Here is an 18,733-nt window from a genome sequence, read left to right as displayed (position 1 = left end):
TAACATAATCATGTAGGAAGCAAAGTCATCAGCTAATAGTGAGAAGTGAAGGGATTTGAGTAAAGAAGAGAGGTGAAAAATTGCTGTTCAGGAGTATGAGAAAAGGAAAGGTCTATGAACTATAAATTGACTACCTGCAGCACTAGGAGCCACTTTAGGATGACAGAAATTTAAAATTAGATCTATCAGTTTGTGTGTTTTACAGGTTTGTATATCTGCATAAATTACAGGTGTAGAATCATAAAAAGTTCGATTTATCTAAGGTTATCTTTTTATCAAGAGAGTACTAAGTGAGAGAGAAGTTGGCAACATATGAAAGTGAAGTGAAGTGAAAGTTACTCAGTCATGCCCAACTCTTTGCAACCCCAAGGACTATACAGTCCATGGAATTCTCCAGGTCAGAATACTGGAGTGGGTAGCCTTTCCTTTCTGCGGGAGATCTTCCCAACCCAGGGATCGAATCCAGGTCTCCCACATTGCAGGCAGATTCTTTACCAACTGAGCCACAAGGGAAGCCTGAGAATTCTGAAGTGGGTAGCCTATCCCTTCTCCAGTGGATCTTCCAGACCCAGGAATCAAACCATGGTCTCCTACATTGCAGGTGGATTCTTTACCAACTGAGCTATCAGGGAAGCCCCAGCATACGGAAGGAAGCAATTTTTTGTTCAACAAAAATTTAACAGCATTTCCTGAGTCATATTATAAATCTAGGCTTTAAGAATAGCTGATTGCTTTTATTGAGAGCTTTTTATGTGAAGGTTTCTTTAAGATATTTGTATACCTACCAATAATCTTCTTTAAACTCTTAATCCTAGTGCATTCCTAAGGTATTTCTCATGCAAATCCCTGTAAACAGTTTCTTCTCCCTTAATAAAATTAGTCAATATCAAAAAAAAAAGAAAGAAAGAAATATTGCTTTCTTGTTGGGACTATGCTCTCTCTGGGCTCTTTTCTTCAAGCTGTTCTATGGGTTGAGGCTTCTCTGTTCAGACTTGTCAAACTAGTTTCATTTCAAGTGCTTGTAATTCGTTTCCTTATTTCTTCCAGCCGTAGACCTCTAATATATCTAGAGATGTCATATAGTTGATTAGAAGGTCAGACTGAGTAGGTGCACACCTTGAGATCATATTCTCCTCCTACAGATAATGTATCGGTAAGTTCAGTTTTGTTTAGTAATGGCTTGTTTGTCTACTCTTTGTCAATGGCTAGATTCTCGGTGTATCCGGAGGACTGCCTTGAGGTGTCCTCAGAGGATTCACTCTGCACTGGATGTTGTAAGATTTCAGAAATTATTATAGCAGCTGGATTAATTATTCTTTATAGTTAAAATGAGTATTTTTGTATTAAAATCATTATTAGCTTTATTTCATGTTGCCAAATTCAATAGTTGGGATTTTAGAAGAAGTTAATGAAAAACTATATTACATTGTGTCCTGATTGCTTCTGATTTTGGAGGGGATGGAAGAAGGTGTTAATTTGATTTAAGAAAAGCCTCCTTTCAGCAATCTGATTAAACTTATCTTCTGTAACACTTTACCTTCACCTGCTTTTTCTTGCACCTTATAGTCAGACATTGGGAACTAATGCAGATTGGGAGGTCAAAAGCTGCCAAGACACTTACCTTTATCTGGAAATGTTAGGACTTCTTGCTGAGAGAAAGAAAATGAATTAAGTTTTGGGAAAATATGTTTACTCTGTAAAATTTTTTCTATTAAATATTAAAGATAAAAGAAAACTAAATGATTTCAAGGGTTTTATTCAAAGTAAGGTTTGCTTACTGGCATAACCTTTGATAAAATTAAAATAGTGGTTTTAAACATCCATGATGACAATAATATTTCACCATTGCTTATATGTATGCCATTTCCAAAACATTTTTTCATATATTATTTCATTTATATGTATGTGACTATGTTTCATAATAGTCAGGACAACCTTGTAAAATCAGCAGAACAGAAATCAACTATCATTTTAAAATGAGGAATCTGAGGAAAACAGATGTTAAGGGCTGTGATACCAGAATCAGAGCACTGCAACCCACAAATCCTTAAGTCCGGTCTTCCTGGACTCTTGCAGTCTCTCTAGGTGGCAAGGATTCCACCTGGGGAATTTCAAAGATGAGAGCTTGACACAGATCAGCCGCTAAGCCCAGTGAATTTCACTGGGTTTCCTTCCTCACTAATAAAATACACATTTAGATCAGTTCTTTAGTGAGCAAATAGTAGCTGTCAGAGGGTCTCTGAGATCCTTAGATGGGGTCTACAATGCTTCACACAAAATTGGCACTCCACAAATATTTGTTGAACAAATTCATGAATAAACAAATGCAAATGTCTAGCATTAGTGTTTTGCTTATTAAAATTCTTTGAATTTGAAAATGTATATTCCATGCCTATAGAAATCATGATATTGTAAAGCAGTAGTTCCAACCTTTCCTATTTCACATTTTCCAAAGTATTCTTTTAAAAATATCAAGTTTCATTATTATAAACACCAAAAATCCTCTTTTTTAATGAATATGTGTTTAGAGGAATGTTTTCAGCTTAAGGGAAGTAAATTATAAGAGTAATATGGGGAATCAGTGCTATTATTTAGAACCTCCATGACAAAGGGAACAGTGAGAAACACTGAATTTTTATGGTTTCTTTAAGATAAACTCAAGGAACATTAATCCAGGATTGGGAGGAATTGCAGGAGTTGGCCAGTCAGGCTTAAAGATTGAGGCAGAGCAAATGCTTAATAATTACTATGACGCCCTATGTCTCACCTACACAAATTCTACAATACTCTCTAGAGTCGTGCTGACCATCCTTACTTCTCTACTAACAAGAAACTCAATGTGGAAACTGTGTCAAAGCATATTTGATTCATATCATTGCTGTTTCTGTCTGTTAAATCTTGGACTTTTTTCAGGGGGTTTTGTGACCTTCTTCTTGACCTTTCAGAGATAGTCCTTAGTGTTCCAACTTTGCAATGAATATCCACTTGCATTTGCTTTTAGTGATATCCTTACCCCTACTCTTTCCTATAAATTTATTAGTTGGGTGATGCATTCACTTAAAATCTCAATTATTTCTCTCATAAAAGATAAAATATCAAATGAATTCTTCATCTGAGATTTCTGTCCTTTACCCAGATAACTGACATCTCTCTCTTCCTGGGCTTCCCTCACAGCTCAGTTGATAAAGAATCCACCTGAAATGAAGGAGACCCCGGTTCAGTTCCTGGGTTGGAAAGATCTGCTGGAGAAGGGTAGGCTACTCACTCCAGTATTCTTGGGCTTCCCTTGTAGCTCAGCTGGTAAAGAATCCGCATGCAGTGTAGGAGACCTATGTTCGATCCCTGGATTGGGAAGATCCCCTGAAAAGGGAAAGGCTACCCACTCCAGTATTCTGGCCTGGAAAATTCCATGGACTGTATAGTCCATGGGACCCCAAAGATTGGACATGACTGAGCGACTTTCTCTCTTCCTATCACTTCATAAATGCAAAAATTAGATTTCTCCTTGTCATTATCCTCATTTAGAGAAAAAGTCCTGGAAAAGTCTTTGCAAGCATTCATGTTTTACACTTTTATTTAATTTTGAACACTCATTTTAATCAGCTTGTTAATTTGCCAAGTTCTTTCTCTAATATTGGGCTTCCTTAGTGGCTCAGAGGGTAAAGCGTCTGTCCTCAGTGCGGGAGACCCAGGTTTGATCCCTGGGTTGGGAAGATCCCCTGGAGAAGGAAATAGCAACCCACTCCAGTACTCTTGCCTGGAAAATTCCATGGACTGAGGAGCCTGGTGGGCTACAGTCCATGGGGGTCACAAAGAGTCAGACACAACTGAGAGACTTCACTTCACTTTCTCTAATATACTCAAAAACTGTATCTTCAGAGTTAAAGTCAAAATAACAGGCTAAAATTTCCATGTTACTTACTGATCACTAAATTTGTATAAATTATCAATTAAACTTTACTGTCTTGTTAGATTTTAGCAAATTCATAGTGCTTGCTAGGTGCTGCATATGCACTACATTATATTAGCTCATTTAATTATCACAACAATTCTTTGATCAAGCAGTATTATTATCTCTATTTTATAGAGGAAAAAGAAACTAGCCCTACATCACAGGCTAATGAGTAGAAGAATTGGGATTTGAACAATGTGGAGCCAGTACATGTGGGTTCAATCATGTTGCGTTAATGAAAACATGTGACTCTGTTCTACCTCTAATCTGAAATCTAAATTCAACGCCATTTATTTAGACTTTGTGCTAAACTACCACAATAAAACTCTCTGTTTTGCTTATATATGAAGGTTGAGAGAATTAAATGCCAGTCATTTAAAAAAAAAATAAATAAATCCCAGTCATTTCTCAGATTAAGGCTAGAGAAATCCCCCTTACTGAATCAGGACAGGGAAATCTAGAAGGGACTCATTAGGGCTGGGTAGATGCTAGAGGAAAGACAGAGCTGCCAGGATTCAGAGCAAATCCAGCCCAGCAGGAAGATATGATAAGCAGTGAGTAACTGTCTATGCCGGGAAGAGGCAGGGGTGGGAGGATCCCTCCAAGAGGATGAGTACATCCATAGCGATTCCAGGAAAGGTGTTCTTAATCCCCTTTAGTTCACGTTTTCTTCTCCCAGACTCAAATGTTCAGTTTTGTTCCTTTTTGGTCAGTGCGATCATTTTTTGGGGGCCAGGGTGAAGGTATTTCCCCAAATAGGTGAAGAAGTAGGGTCTTGTCTCTTCTGGTGTTCTATTTTCTTTTTCTGAGTCATCTGAATTCAGTTCAGCTTGAATGTCTTCATTATTTTCTATAGACAATCTTCTTTGGTCTGAAATCACAATGATGTTTTATTCAATTTTGCCCCTCCTTTTTTGTCACAACCCTCACTTCACTCTTAGCTGAAAATTAAATACAGAAGGAATATTAGAAGTTTTCTTTGTTTCTTCTTTTGTTGTTAACCTTCTGACAATGAAGCATTGCATGGAGTAGCTGCTGCTGCTGCTGCTGCTGTCACTTCAGTCGCATCCAACTCTGTGCGACCCCAGAGACGGCAGCCCACCAGGCTCCCCCGTCCCTGGGATTCTCCAGGCAAGAACACTGGAGTGGGTTGCCATTTCCTTCTCCAGTGCAGGAAAGCGAAAAGTGAAAGTGAAGTCGCTCAGTCGTGTCTGACTCTTAGCAACCCCATGGACTGCAGCCTCCCAGGCTCCTCCGTCCATGCGATTTTCCAGGCAAGAGTACTGGAGGCATGGAATAGCACATTGGTGTAAATACATCTGTTGTTGTTGTTTAGTCTCTAGGTCATGTCTGACTCTTTTGCAACCTCATGGACTGTAGCCTGCCAGGCTCCTCTGTCCATGGGATTTGTCAGGCAAGAATACTGGAGTGCGTAGCCATTCCTTTCTCCAGAGGATCTTCCCCACTCAGGGATCAAATCTGGGTCTCAAGCATTACAGACAGATTCTTCAGCATCTGAGCCCAGATAAGCCCAAATGTGATTATTAATTCTCCTCATACATACCTGCTTTTATAGCCTTCTTTCATTCCTCTTCCTCCCCTCTAGATGACCTCTGCTACTGTCTAGAGAAAGAAAAGGCAATATTATACTGTAGTATAGTTTGAGAGTTCTATACCCACTATACTCTGAGAGTTCACAAGCATTTAAAGTCAGTAGAAAGGAAGAAGATGTGCAAGCAAAAACAAATTCAAGGCTTGACCACAAAGGAGAAGGGTCGTTCCTCTGACCAGTAAAACACCCTCTGCCTTCACTTTATAAAAACTTCACAACACTTCATAGAAAGTGTTGATTTTATCCTCCAAACGCTCTTGTCAGGCTCCTCCGCAAAAAGTTGGGCCAGAGCTAGGTACTATCTCTGCAACTGGCTGCATGAGTTGAGCAAACCGTTCACCTGTAAAATGAAGATAAATAATTCTACTGACAAGAGCGTTTGGAGGATAAAATCAACACTTTCTATGAAGACAGCACTTGCCAAATAGTAGCGCTTGATCTTATCACCTTTAGTACTAAGTGTCATTCTAAAATAGTCACAGAGTACCCAGACAGATACTCACGTATCAGAGTCTATTAGGTCACCACGAAAGGTTGCTTTTCTGTAACAAATGACTGAGTTCAGCTGCTCAAAGGGACTGATGATTTTTATTGATGGAAGGAGAGTTTGGCACTTTGGTTTATAAGAATGTTCCTCCAGGGATGGGTGCCAGGCTAGGAAAAGAAGAGCAAAGTTTTCTATACTAATTGGCTCCCGGGAATTCAATGCATTTAGCACTTTTGACAATTATGTTATGAGTTAAGTAGACTATAGTTTGGCCTGGGAAGCTAACCAATAATCAAAAGGTTAGCAATAATAAACCTTTTCAAATCATTTAGTGTATCTTAAACCTCAGAAAATTGTCTCTATGAAGATTTATGGGAATATTGCTGCTGCCGCTGCTGCTAAGTCACTTCAGTCGTGCCTGACTCTGTACGACCCCATAGACAGCAGCCCACCAGGCCCTTCTGTCCATGGGAATATTACCTGCCTGTAAATTGGCACTTGTATAATGATCACATGTATCTAGATTTGTATAATGATAACATGCAACTACAAGAAAGCAGAAAACTAATGCTAAAAAGTAAAGATTTAGAGCTTGTAGATAAAATGATAAAGGGCATGTAGTTGACTATGGAGTAAACCAAAGCGACTGCCTTCAGGAGAGGTCTTTTTAGGAAGGGAAAAGTGAAAGTGAAGTTGCTCAGTTGTGTCCGACTCTTTGCGACCCCATGGACTGTAGCCTACCAGGTTCCACCATCCATGGGATTTTCCAGGCAAGAATACTGGAGTGGGTTGCCATTTCCTTGAGGAGGATCTTAATGGAGGAGGGGATCCATGATGTCTTTTGCTAACTCAAGTCATCTTTGAACTCACATATTTAAAAGTCATCAGCTTAGAGTTTGGTTACTGAGAAAATGAACATCCCAACTCTGATCATTAACAATTCATGCTGCTCTGTGTATTCTTCAAGGTGTGTATCCTTCAGTCTTCAAATTTGCAGAAAGCAAAGCTACAAAATTATTCATATTATCACCATGTTTTTATTGATAACATCTTTGGAAAAATCATACCATAAATAAACTCTTTTAAACAATGAATAATCAAACTTAATGAAGGTAATGGATAAACTGGATTTTACACAGATTATAGGTTACATTAGTCTAAATAAATGTCTTCTGTACTTGTGCTTTCTTTAAAGGAATGCAACGTGCTAATTAGGTCATGACTAGGGATTACTTTCAGCTCTTTTCCTACTTTATTAGAGTTCACTTTGTATTCTTCCAAGTTGTTACTTGAATAAAATAGTCTTATAATTGTATCATTAAAATAGAATTCCCTTTTAATAGTCTTCTCCCAACTCCACAAAAATTACAGAATATTTTATATATCACGAAGGCTGCAGATTTCTGCCCCTTTTTATGAAATTTTTGCAAAAAAATTTCCATTGCAAAAAAAATTCTAGGATCCTCCAAGATTCCCATATGTCTGTGTATGCAATCTTTCACATTTAAACACTAACCTAGGTGCTGTTGTGAGAGGATTTTGTAGATATAAGGAAGATCTTAAATCACTTTTTTTTTGTAATATTTATTTATTTGACTGCATCTGGTCTTAGGTGTTTGTGGCATGCAGGATTTTCATAGCGTCATTCAGGATTTTTCCTTTGCAGTGGATGGACTCTCTGGTTGTGGCATGTGTGCTCCAGAGCACACCAGTTCAGTAGTTGAGACACACAGTCTTAGTTGCTCCGTGGTATGTGGGATCTTAGTCCCCCAGCCAGGGATTGAACCCACATTCCTTGCATTGCAAGGTGAATTCTTAACTACTGGACCACCAGGGAATTCCCAATCAATTGATTTTTAAATGGAGAGATGACAATTAGTAAGCCTAACCTAATCAGATGACACCTTTGAAAAGAACAAGACTACCTAGAGAAAGATTCAGAATGTGAGAGATTTGATGGGAGGAAGATTCCCCATAGCTGGCTTTGAAGATGGAGCGGGCTACATGACGAAAATGTGGGTAACCTCTAGGAGCCAAGAGAGGCCTCTGACTACACAGTCAGCAAGGGAATAGGAATCCTGGTTCAGTGTCAAGGAACTGAGCTCTGCCTAAAACCTAAGTAAGCTTGGAGGAGGGTCACAAATATTAGATGAGACTGCAGTCCCAAACAACAGCTTAATTTCACCTTTACGAGATCCTGAGCAGAGAACTCAGCCATGCCATGTACTGAACTGTGAGTGAATAAGTGACTGTTGTTTTAAGTTGCTAACTTTACGGTAATTGTTACAGCAACAGAAAATTAATACACCAGTGTTTGTTTAATGGGTGCAGGTAAAAAAACATGCTTAAGCATCTCTACTTACAAACAGGCTAGATTCCAAAAGGCTTTATGAAGTATATTTCTTTTCAAATCTGAAATGATATGATGCAAATCACTAGCAGAACCTCTTCATAATGGGTGGTTGATGATGTATATTTGCTTTCATGCATTTCTTTTTCATATTCATCAAAGTCGATATTGAGTTGAAGTTTATTCATATAGGATTAAGTAGCTATGGCTTTAACCTATGAATCCTGCAACTTTTGCAGTTTGGCATTGTGCACCCAATACATACCCCAGAGGTTTTCTGAAAAAGGAGACATGCTCTAAATGACAATGTATCACCCCTGTCTGTTGGCTACCATTTGCCCCCCAGTGTTCACAGCTCCTTGTTTGGGATTTGTGGATGTGACTGCCAGGGCACTTGAAGAAGCATGTCAATGAGTGTTGAACATTCTCCTGCCTACTGTCTCATAGTCTGTAACAGTGTGAGTCTGCATAACTCCTGATGGCAGGGATGCGATCTTGCTGTGTCTACTTTCTCCATTTGTACTACTCAGAGGAACTATGTCATGATGGGAAGATAAACTTGAAAGTCTGTGAATCTCCTTGAGATCTAGCCTTTCTCTTTGGCCTATTTTTAGTCTTGAATGAAGATACACTGATAAGATTCTCTAAGAAAATAAATGATCATATATGATCATAAATGAAGAATGAACTGACTCTTTGTGACCTTCTCCAGGGGATCTTCCCCATTCGGGGATCAAACCTGGGTCTCCTGCACTGCAGGCAGATTCTTTACCATCTGATCCACCAGGGAAATCCGATATGATTTTACATATATATGTGTGTGTGTATATATATATATTATAATAATCTAGTTAAGTATTAAAATGCAATCAGCATGGGGGGGGGGGGTGTTACTATGGCACTGAGAAAAAAAATAGTGTCCCTGAAGTTAGAAGACATGAGTTTGAGATGATTGCTAGTTCTTCTAAATTGAAGAAGTCACTTAATCATCTGTAGGCCTCAGCTTCCTTAACTAGAAAATGTGCTGCATTGTACTAAATAGTCTATAAGTTATCCTTCATTTCTGAATTTAGATTTTAAGTCAACTAAGAGGCTAAATAATTTAATATCTCATGAAGCTTCTATCTGTTGTTTTTATGTTCTGGTACCTTAGCTCTTGTGGAAAGAGCTTTCCACAGAGAGTTGTCTAGATTCTTTTTAATCAGTCAAATGTACATTGTCAGTATTTTCCATAACCAACAGAATTCAGGTCTCTCAAATTCTACTAAGTTTATTGGCTAAATGTAATTTTTATGCCCAAACTATCACCTTAACTATTTAGATCCAAATAGTTTGTATAAAGCTGGCATTTATATATGAAAATATATTTTAAAAGACTTCCTGTAAATCAATTAATATTTGTTTAAAAGTCTATTAGAGTGGCCTTCCTTGGTGGCTCCATGGTAAAGAATCTGCTTGCAATGCTGGAGACTCGAGTTTGATCCCTAGGTCAGGAAGATCCCCTGGAGAAGGAAATGGCAACCCACTCCAGTATTCTTGCCTGGAAAATCCCAAGGACAGAGGAGCCTGGCTAGACACAGTCCATGGGGTTGCAAAGAGTTGAATATGGCTTAGTGATTAAACAACATCTACTACTTAGAGTAAATCAATGCACTAAATTTTGTAAAACATGAAAAATAGCTTCTGCCCCCAAAGAATTTAGGTTATCAATACACACACAAAAAAAAGATAAATACTAATGAAAGGGATAAATTGACTACAATGGCAAATGGCAGAGAAGGAACACTAGAAAATGAGTTACATGTCCTTTCAAGACTCTTGACTCTAACAAATACCATATCCTCTCTCTCAACCTCACTTAATTCATATGTAAGGCTGATGTAATACCTGCCTGATTCTCATGGATTTATAAAATTTTCACTTTGTACTAGATACGTTATTAGATCTTAATAATAAAAAAAAAATGAATAAGACTAGTTTAACCCATTGAGGAAAGTGTTAGCTACTCTGCAACTAACACACAGAAAGTGTGTCTGACTCTGCAACCCCACAGACTGTAGCCCACCAGACTCCTCTGTCCATGGAATTCCCCAGGCAAGAATATTGGAGTGGATAGTCATTCCTTTCTCCAGGAGATCTTCCCCACCTGGGGATCAAACCTGGGTTTCCTGCATTGCAGGCAGATTCTTTTCTCTTTTTTTTTTTAATATATATTTTATTTTTTAACTTTACAATATTGTATTGGTTTTGCCATATATCAACATGAATCTGCCACAGGTATACACGTGTTCCCCATCCTGAACCCTCCTCCCTCCTCCCTCCCCATACCATCCCTCTGGGTCATCCCAGTGCACCAGCCCTGGGACCAGTATCATGCATCAAACCTGGACCGGTGACTCATTTCATATATGATATTATACATGTTTCAATGCCATTCTCCCAAATCATCCCACCCTCTCCCCCTCCTACAGAGTCCAAAAGACTGTTCTATACATCAGTGTCTCTTTTGCTGTCTCGTATACAGGGTTATTGTTACCATCTTTCTAAATTCCATTTATATGCATTAGTATACTGTATTGGTGTTTTTCTTTCTGGCTTACTTCACTCTGTATAATAGGCTCCAGTTTCATCCACCTCATTAGAACTGATTCAAATGTATTATTTTTAATAGCTGAGTAATACTCCATTGTGTATATGTACCACTGCTTTCTTATCCATTCATCTACTGATGGACATCTAGGTTGCTTCCATGTCCTGGCTATTATAAACAGTGCTGCGATGAACATTGGGGTACACGTGTCTCTTTCCCTTCTGGTTTCCTCAGTGTGTATGCCCAGCAGTGGGATTTCTGGGTCATAAGGCAGTTCTATTTCCAGTTTTTTAAGGAATCTCCACACTGTTCTCCATAGTGGCCGTACTAGTTTGCATTCCCACCAACAGTGTAAGAGGGTTCCCTTTTCTCCACACCCTCTCCAGCATTTAATGCTTGTAGACTTTCGGATCGCAGGCAGGCAGATTCTTTACCATCTGAGCCACCAGGGAAGCCCAACACATTGAGGAGTTCATAGGTAAGTATAGGTTAATATACATGAAAATAAAGTTAATACAATGTGATTAGCACTATTCTTGAGCATATCCAGAGGAATAGCAAAGGTTTACTTTTTTCCTCCTAAACTGTGGTAATTTCCTCTAATCCAGAGGTGATGCAATATAAAATATACAGTATCACTTTTGAAATATTTTGCCAAATGAATTTAAATCTAATCAAGTATTTTAGATCTAAATTTAAATTCACAAGAAATGACAAATTAAATGAGATCACACGAAAACATTCAGACAAGTCCAGAAGCTGGTCACTCTAAAGGAAAATTGGCTTGATCTCTTCAACAAGTCAATGTCATTAAAAATTAAAAACTGATCAATACTCAAATATTAAAAAAGACTTAAAAGACATAACAACCATGCTACTATGAGGTCCTTGATTTGTATAAACCATCTCTAAATATAATAGGGACAAAAAAGGAAACCTGACGATGGATTTGGTATTATGAAAAATCATGATTTCGTATTTTACATTAAAATACAGAAGAAAAAAATGAGTAAAGCCATTATAGGAAAATGTTAACAACTGATAAAATGATGTGATGAATATAGGGATATTCTAGTATAATATTTTTTCTAAATTTCTGTATCCGAAAATTTTTATAATAGTTAAACATGAAAGATAAAAAGTAAATAGAACAATAGATTTGAAATCACTTTGTAAACTTTAAAACTATAGATAGATAAAGAGATTTTTAAAAAGTCTATTAGAGAAAGAAGGAATAGTTCTTTCTCAAGCATAGGTACTACTTTGTACCACATGCTAAGACTGGCCAACACAGCAATCCATCCAATGCCTCTAGAAATAGAAGCCAGGAGCACTAGCATGGATTCTCAGATCCTGATCTTCTTAATACCTCCCTTAATGTCAATGTGCCCTTGAAAAGTGCTCAGTCACTCAGTCGTGTCCAACTCTTTATGGCACTATCGACTGTAGCCCACCAGGCTCCTCTGTCCATGGAATTTTCCAGGCAAGAATACTGGAGTGGGTTGCCATTTCCTGCTCTAGGGTATCTTTCTGATGCAGGAATCAAACCCACCTCTCTTACATCTCCTGCATTAGCAGACAGATCCTTTACCACTAGCACAACCTGGGAAACCCCAACCTTGACATAAATTCAAGACAACTGTCTTCTTGCTGCGGTCAGTCAGTTCAGTCGCTCAGTCATGTCCAACTCTTTGCAACCCCATGAATCACAGGACGCCAGGCCTCCCTGTCCATCACCAACTCCCAGAGTTCACTCAGACTCACATCCATCTAGTCAGTGATGCCATCCAGCCATCTCATCCTCTGTCGTCCCCTTCTCCTCCTGTCCCCAATCCCTCCCAGCATCAGTCTTTTCCAATGAGTCAACTCTTCGCATGAGGTGGCCAAAGTACTGGAGTTTCAGCTTTAGCATCATTCCTTCCAAAGAAATCCCAGGGCTGATCTCCTTCAGGATGGACTGGTTGGATCTCCTTGCAGTCCAAGGGACTCTCAAGAGTCTTCTCCAACACCACAGTTCAAAAGCATCGATTCTTTGGCACTTAGCTTTCTTCAACAGTCCAACTCTCACATCCATACATGACCACTGGAAAAACCATAGCCTTAACTAGACAGACCTTTGTTGGCAAAGTAACGTCTCTGCTTTTCAATATGCTATCTAGGTTGGTCATAACTTTTCTTCCAAGGAGTAAGCGTCTTTTAATTTCATGGCTGCAGTCACCATCTGCAGTGATTTTGGAGCCCCAAAAAATAAAGTCTGACACTGTTTCCACTGTTTCCCCATCTATTTCCCATGAAGTGATGGGACCAGATGCCATGATCTTCGTTTTCTGAATGCTGAGTTTTAAGCCAACTTTTTCACTCTCCTCTTTCACCTTCTTCAAGAGGCTTTTTAGTTCCTCTTCACTTTCTGCCATAAGGATGGTGTCATCTGCATATCTGAGGTTATTGATATATTTCCCAGCAATCTTGATTCCAGCTTGTGCTTTTTCCAGCCCAGCGTTTCTCATGATGTACTCTGCATACAAGTTAAATAAGCAGGGTGACAATATACAGCCTTGACGTACTCCTTTTCCTATTTGGAACCAATCTGTTGTTCCATGTCCTATTCTATCTATTGCTTCCTGACCTGCATACAAATTTCTCAAGAGGCAGGTCAGGTGGGCTAAAGCAATATATGCTTATCCAAGGACAACCAGAAAGCCTGTAACCATTGCAACATGAGAGTAACTGGTGAGTTTTCCTTTTTGCAGAGTGGGAGTATTTGACACCCGAAGCAGAGGTTTGAACCCATGGATGATTGCCCTTCTCATTGTATTGTTACTGACAGCGGTGGCTGTGGCTATCGGTCTTCTGGTTCACTTCTTAGTCTCTGGTAGGTAAAATTATGGATTTCTCTCAGTTTGATTCATTTTTTCTGTAAAGCTTCATTTGTACATATGTAAATTTAATTCCATCCAAAAATAATGTACTTTCACTAGTAAATGTCCACATTTTGAATTGTTTAATTTATTCAATCATTTCATCACCTACTGTCTAGTATGTCCGAGTATTTTTCAGGGCACCAAGAAACAGCATTAAGCAAAGCAGATAAATTTCTCACCTCCTTGGAGGTCACAATCTAGTATTCTTTTGAGAGTCTACACAAAAGATAAAAATATTAATTGCCTAAAATTTACCAATAATCATAATAAACTCTAATCATTCATGTATATTCAAGTGAAAATTTTTGATGAATTAGTGATTAAAATTGGCTTTTTTACTCAGCATTTTCTATTAGCATTTCTAGAGGAAAAAAAATACATGTCCAATGAGATAATGAATTTTGAAGTGATTAATAAACTACAAGTATGATGTAATATGATTACTTATTTTTACAGAAAAAAAATTTACTCTTTCAAAAAGAATATTCAGGGATTATTTTTCTATTACCTGATATATTTATAATTCCACAAAAATTCATTTCAGAATTCTCTTTATATTTCATTACTCTGCAGAATGCAAAACATTTTGGATAAATGCCCACATGTCAATCTCACACAGATGTATGTGATAAAAACAACTAGTTTTTACTGGAATGGACTTATCTGTTGTCATCTTCCCCAGACTTGGTGGAACAGTGAAGATTCTTTTAGGAACTTTACAGGGCGTCTAAAAACATAGTTCTGGGCCCCATATAATATCTGTAGTTTACGCCAATGGCAAAAGATTCTCAGGTCAGTTTATTTAACACATAGAAGTCCCTTTACTATGAGTATAATGTTCAATTATAATATGGACCATATAGATTAGCTATTGGAGGGGCCAATAAAATTGCTACCGAGTCCAGAGACGTCCCTCCGAGACAGACCATCCTGAGGTTCCCTTTCTTAACTAGATCCATGGCTCCCTAAGGACAGAGGTAGTTCTGTGATTGCTCCATTCTCTATCTTTAACTCTGTAGATTTCTTGCTCACTAGTACCATACTCCTAAGATTATCACATTCCTCAGGAGTCTTCACTGCTCTGTTTTCTTACCTTTCCTGAGAGACAAGCAGAGATCTGATTGATTCATTCCTATTATACACTGTTCTCACCTCCAGCCTCAGACAATCTTTTCCTTGCCTTTCTTTTCACATCTTTCTTAGTGTCCCTGGTTCTTCCACTACAAATCAAAATTTACAAATATACTTATTTACTTCTCCTTTCAGTAGGGTATAAGGTGGTATACATTTCACCTCAGCAAGAAGCAATATAGTAATTAAATATGCCACCTCTAGAGCTACACTTGTCTGGGTTTAAACTTGGATAGCCACTCACTAGTTGTATAGCTCAGAGCAAGATATTCAATGTCTCATGCCTCACTTTCTTCATCTGTAAAATGAAGGTGATGCCAATCTTAGATTTGGTGATTGAACCACAACAACTATTATTAACATAGAGCATTAATCATTATTTTTATTGTATTTACTATTAAACTAAAGTATTTGGCAAATCTAATACAGTTATGTAAAGTTTAAAAATAAAATAAAATTAAAAAAAAAAAAAAAAATAAAGTATGATGTATGGCAAAACCAATACAATATTGCAAAGTAATTAGCCTCCAATTAAAATAAATAAATTTAAATTAAAATAAATAAATAAATAAAACCAGTCAAAAATAAAAAAGAAAGTCTGGACTAAAAGCTGCTGAAAAAAAAAAAATCTCAGATATATATTCAAGACTTCATATTGGCCCTATCATAGTTGAGCCTTAGATCCCAAAATCTTTCCTCAAAACCTCTTAATTTCATGACTTTTCTTTTCATCACAGACCAGAAAATGGAGTATTATCATGGCACTTTTAAAATTTCAGATCTACGAGGCAACGGTAATTCTAGACAAAACAGCCCATATGGGTTTATGGAATTACGGGAGATTAGTGAAAACCTGGTAAGTCAGATAAAATTCTATCACAAAATAATGCAGGTGTAAGGAATTTTTGTTAGCTGTTTCCCCTACTATTTCTTAAAACATGATTTTAAGACCACTTGCACCATTATCGTCTTGTAGATTCCAAGGCCCCACTCCAGACCCTCTAAGTCGGTGTCTGATAGGATGGATGGGTGGGGAGAGGAGACTAAGGAGATCTACAATCTGGCAAATGGGTGACTCTGATAAATCACTCTTTATAGAACTCAACCACCTCACTTAAAAGTGAGAGAACAGAAGCCAAGGTATCCCAGTCCATCACTCCTCCATTCTACCACAATATTACCCAAATGAAAAGCTTAATCATACCAGAAGTGGTTATATGTAAAACCACATGCCTTTTTTTAGACCACATTTTAAGATTTAAACTATTTTTTAAGAATGAAAAAAGGAAAGAGGATTATAAATGTTCATTTTATCTCATAAACATGCTAATTAAGATAGAAATCATAGACATATTGTGAAATACTGAAATGTAATGCCAACAACTTTGTTAAAATTGAAATACAGGACAGCTTTTACATCCCCCCAAAAGTAACCTCATTTGTATAATAGCTCTGCTCATGATGTATGTGAACCCTCACTCAAAAACTAAGGTCAAGTTAACTTCCTTGACAAGGAGCCACAGAGCATAGAGTTATTTTAAAAGAGTGGAAATGTCAGGTATGTTGGTTTGTTTTAGTCAAAGAATCTTTTTTTATTCAAGACATTTCCTTTCTTTCTCAAACCAGTTTCATTTTTTCATATCACTATTTGATCTTTGTCCATGTGGATACCCAGCTGCAACATATTTACAGTAATATTACTGATGCAGTTTATAAGTTATATTTTCAATTCTCATTAAGTTATTCACATATGTTCTATCTTGCAGTCTCATTTCCCCAAATCAATAATTACATTTATAGATTGATATATACCCTCCATTCTTCTATATTCAGAGTACCTTAAAAATTAGCTTTAGCAATAATTTCTTGAGGAATGCCAGAAAAAACTTGGTTATATTACCCCAGTACCCCTTTTCTTCTTCTGACCCTGAGTGACTCCACAAAACCTCCTCAATGTGAATGTACTAATAATTAATTAATCTTAGTTAAAAAGACACACAATTTCTTTGAACATTGAGAAATATTTATAATTTATCAGGAAAATTTTAAATTTGTTTTACAGCCAACATTGTTGGTGTTGCTTTAGGCTGACATTGTTTCTACTGAAGTAAATGGAGAGGAATGCAGTAGATCTTTTCAAAGAAAGTATAAGAAATACACTTATACAGGTTCATCTATAAGTGTTAGAAAGTGGACTTTGAAGCTTCAGTAAAGCATACATTTGTAGATGTGAAAGAACTTCAGATACAAATGTTGTTAGGTGATAACACATTACCATCATGAGAGCATGCAAGTCCCTTATCTAGTTGTTGTTGTTGTTGTTGTTGTTTTTTGAGTTTGCGTGTGTGTTCAGTCAAGTCTGACTCTGCAGCCCCATGGACTGTGGCCCTCCAGGTTCCTCTGTCCATGGGATTTTCCAGGCAAGCATTTCCTTCCCAGGTGATCTTCCAGACCTCAAGGTTGAACTCATGTCTCCTGCGTCTCCTGTATTAGGAAGCCCTCCTTCTCCAGTTGCTACTATTTATTTCTTCTCCTTTATTCTCATTCACCTCCCTTTGCAGGCAACCATAATATACTTCACATATATTCTTTTGTTTGTAATAGTTCTTACAAAAGTACAGTTTTTGTTTTGTGTATAGCTCATGTTTTTACTTTATTCTTTGTGTTATAAATTCCTTGTTTTAGTCAGTTTGGACTGCTATTAAAAAGCACCATAGTTTGAGTGGCTTACAAACAACAGAAATTTATTTCTCACAGTAATGGAGGCTGTGAGAAGACTGAAGTCCAGACACTAACATGCTCAGGTACTGGAAAGGACTATCTTGCAGATTGCAGACTTCAGACTTCTTGGTGTATCCTTACATGGTGGAGAGCAGGGAGGCTAGAGGTCTCTGGGATGTCTTCTACAAGGCACTAATCCAACTCATGACCTAATCACCTCCTAAAGGCCCCACCTCCTATGAAAGTGTTAATTGTTCAGTTGTGTCCAACTCTATCTGACCCCATGGATTGTAGCCCACCAGGCTCCTCTGTTCATGGCATTCTTCAGACAAGAATGCTGGAGTGGGTTGCCATTCCCTTCTCCAGGGGATCTTCCTGACCCAGGGATAGAATCCTGGTTTTCTGCATTTCAGGCTGACTCTTTACTATCTGAGTCACCAGAAAGAAAGCCACCTCCTGTACATGGTCTTTATTATGTTAAGTTCCCTCTATGCCCACTATCTGGAGAGGTTGTTTTTTTTTTTTTTAATATGCTATCTAGGTTGGTCATAGCTTTTCTTCCAAGGAACAAACATCTTTTAATTTCATGGCTGCATGAAATAATGGTGTATGATCCTTTTAATATATTCTTAGATTCAATTTGCTAGCATTTTGTTGAGGATTTCTATATCTATATTCATCAGTGATGATAGTCTGTAATTTTATTTTTTTTTAATTTATCTTTGGTTCTGGTATCAGGGTGATGCTAGTCTCAAAGAATGAGTTTGGGAGTATTCATTCCTCTGCAAATTTTGGAATAGTTTCAGAAGAATAAGTGTTAAATCTTCTCTAAATATTTGATAAAATTCACCAATGAAGTCATCTGGTCCTGGACTTTGTGTGTTGGGAGTTTTTTAATCATAGTTTAAATTTCAGTACTTGTAATTAGTCTGTTCATATTTTCTGTTTCTTTCTGGTTTGGTCTTATAA

The 18,733-nt window shown here is 37.6% G+C and overlaps 1 protein-coding gene across 3 annotated transcripts in view; it reads left to right on the top strand.

The window, feature by feature from the left end:
* The first annotated feature begins 7,983 nt into the window (after nt 1-7,983).
* The window catches only part of TMPRSS11A (transmembrane serine protease 11A), a 46,874-nt gene continuing 36,124 nt past the window's right edge, over nt 7,984-18,733 (top strand). For 2 of the 3 annotated variants that reach the window (XR_008717179.1, XR_008717178.1), the window contains exons 1-3: nt 7,984-8,066; nt 13,742-13,863; nt 15,781-15,899. Coding sequence is in view for 1 of the 3 variants with exons in the window: in XM_055588701.1 (XP_055444676.1) it covers nt 8,008-8,066; nt 13,742-13,863; nt 15,781-15,903; nt 16,535-16,539 (309 nt within the window). In the remaining 2 variants the exon portion in view is untranslated. Of the gene's footprint in view, nt 8,067-13,741; nt 13,864-15,780; nt 15,904-16,534; nt 16,540-18,733 lie in introns of all 3 variants that reach the window. The other variant, XM_055588701.1, reaches the window with a different exon arrangement.

The sequence above is a fragment of the Bubalus kerabau genome, chromosome 7 (genome assembly GCF_029407905.1).
Source record: "Bubalus kerabau isolate K-KA32 ecotype Philippines breed swamp buffalo chromosome 7, PCC_UOA_SB_1v2, whole genome shotgun sequence".
In the NCBI taxonomy this organism is placed as follows: domain Eukaryota; kingdom Metazoa; phylum Chordata; class Mammalia; order Artiodactyla; family Bovidae; genus Bubalus; species Bubalus kerabau.
This window is presented reverse-complemented; position numbering and strand designations above follow the sequence as displayed.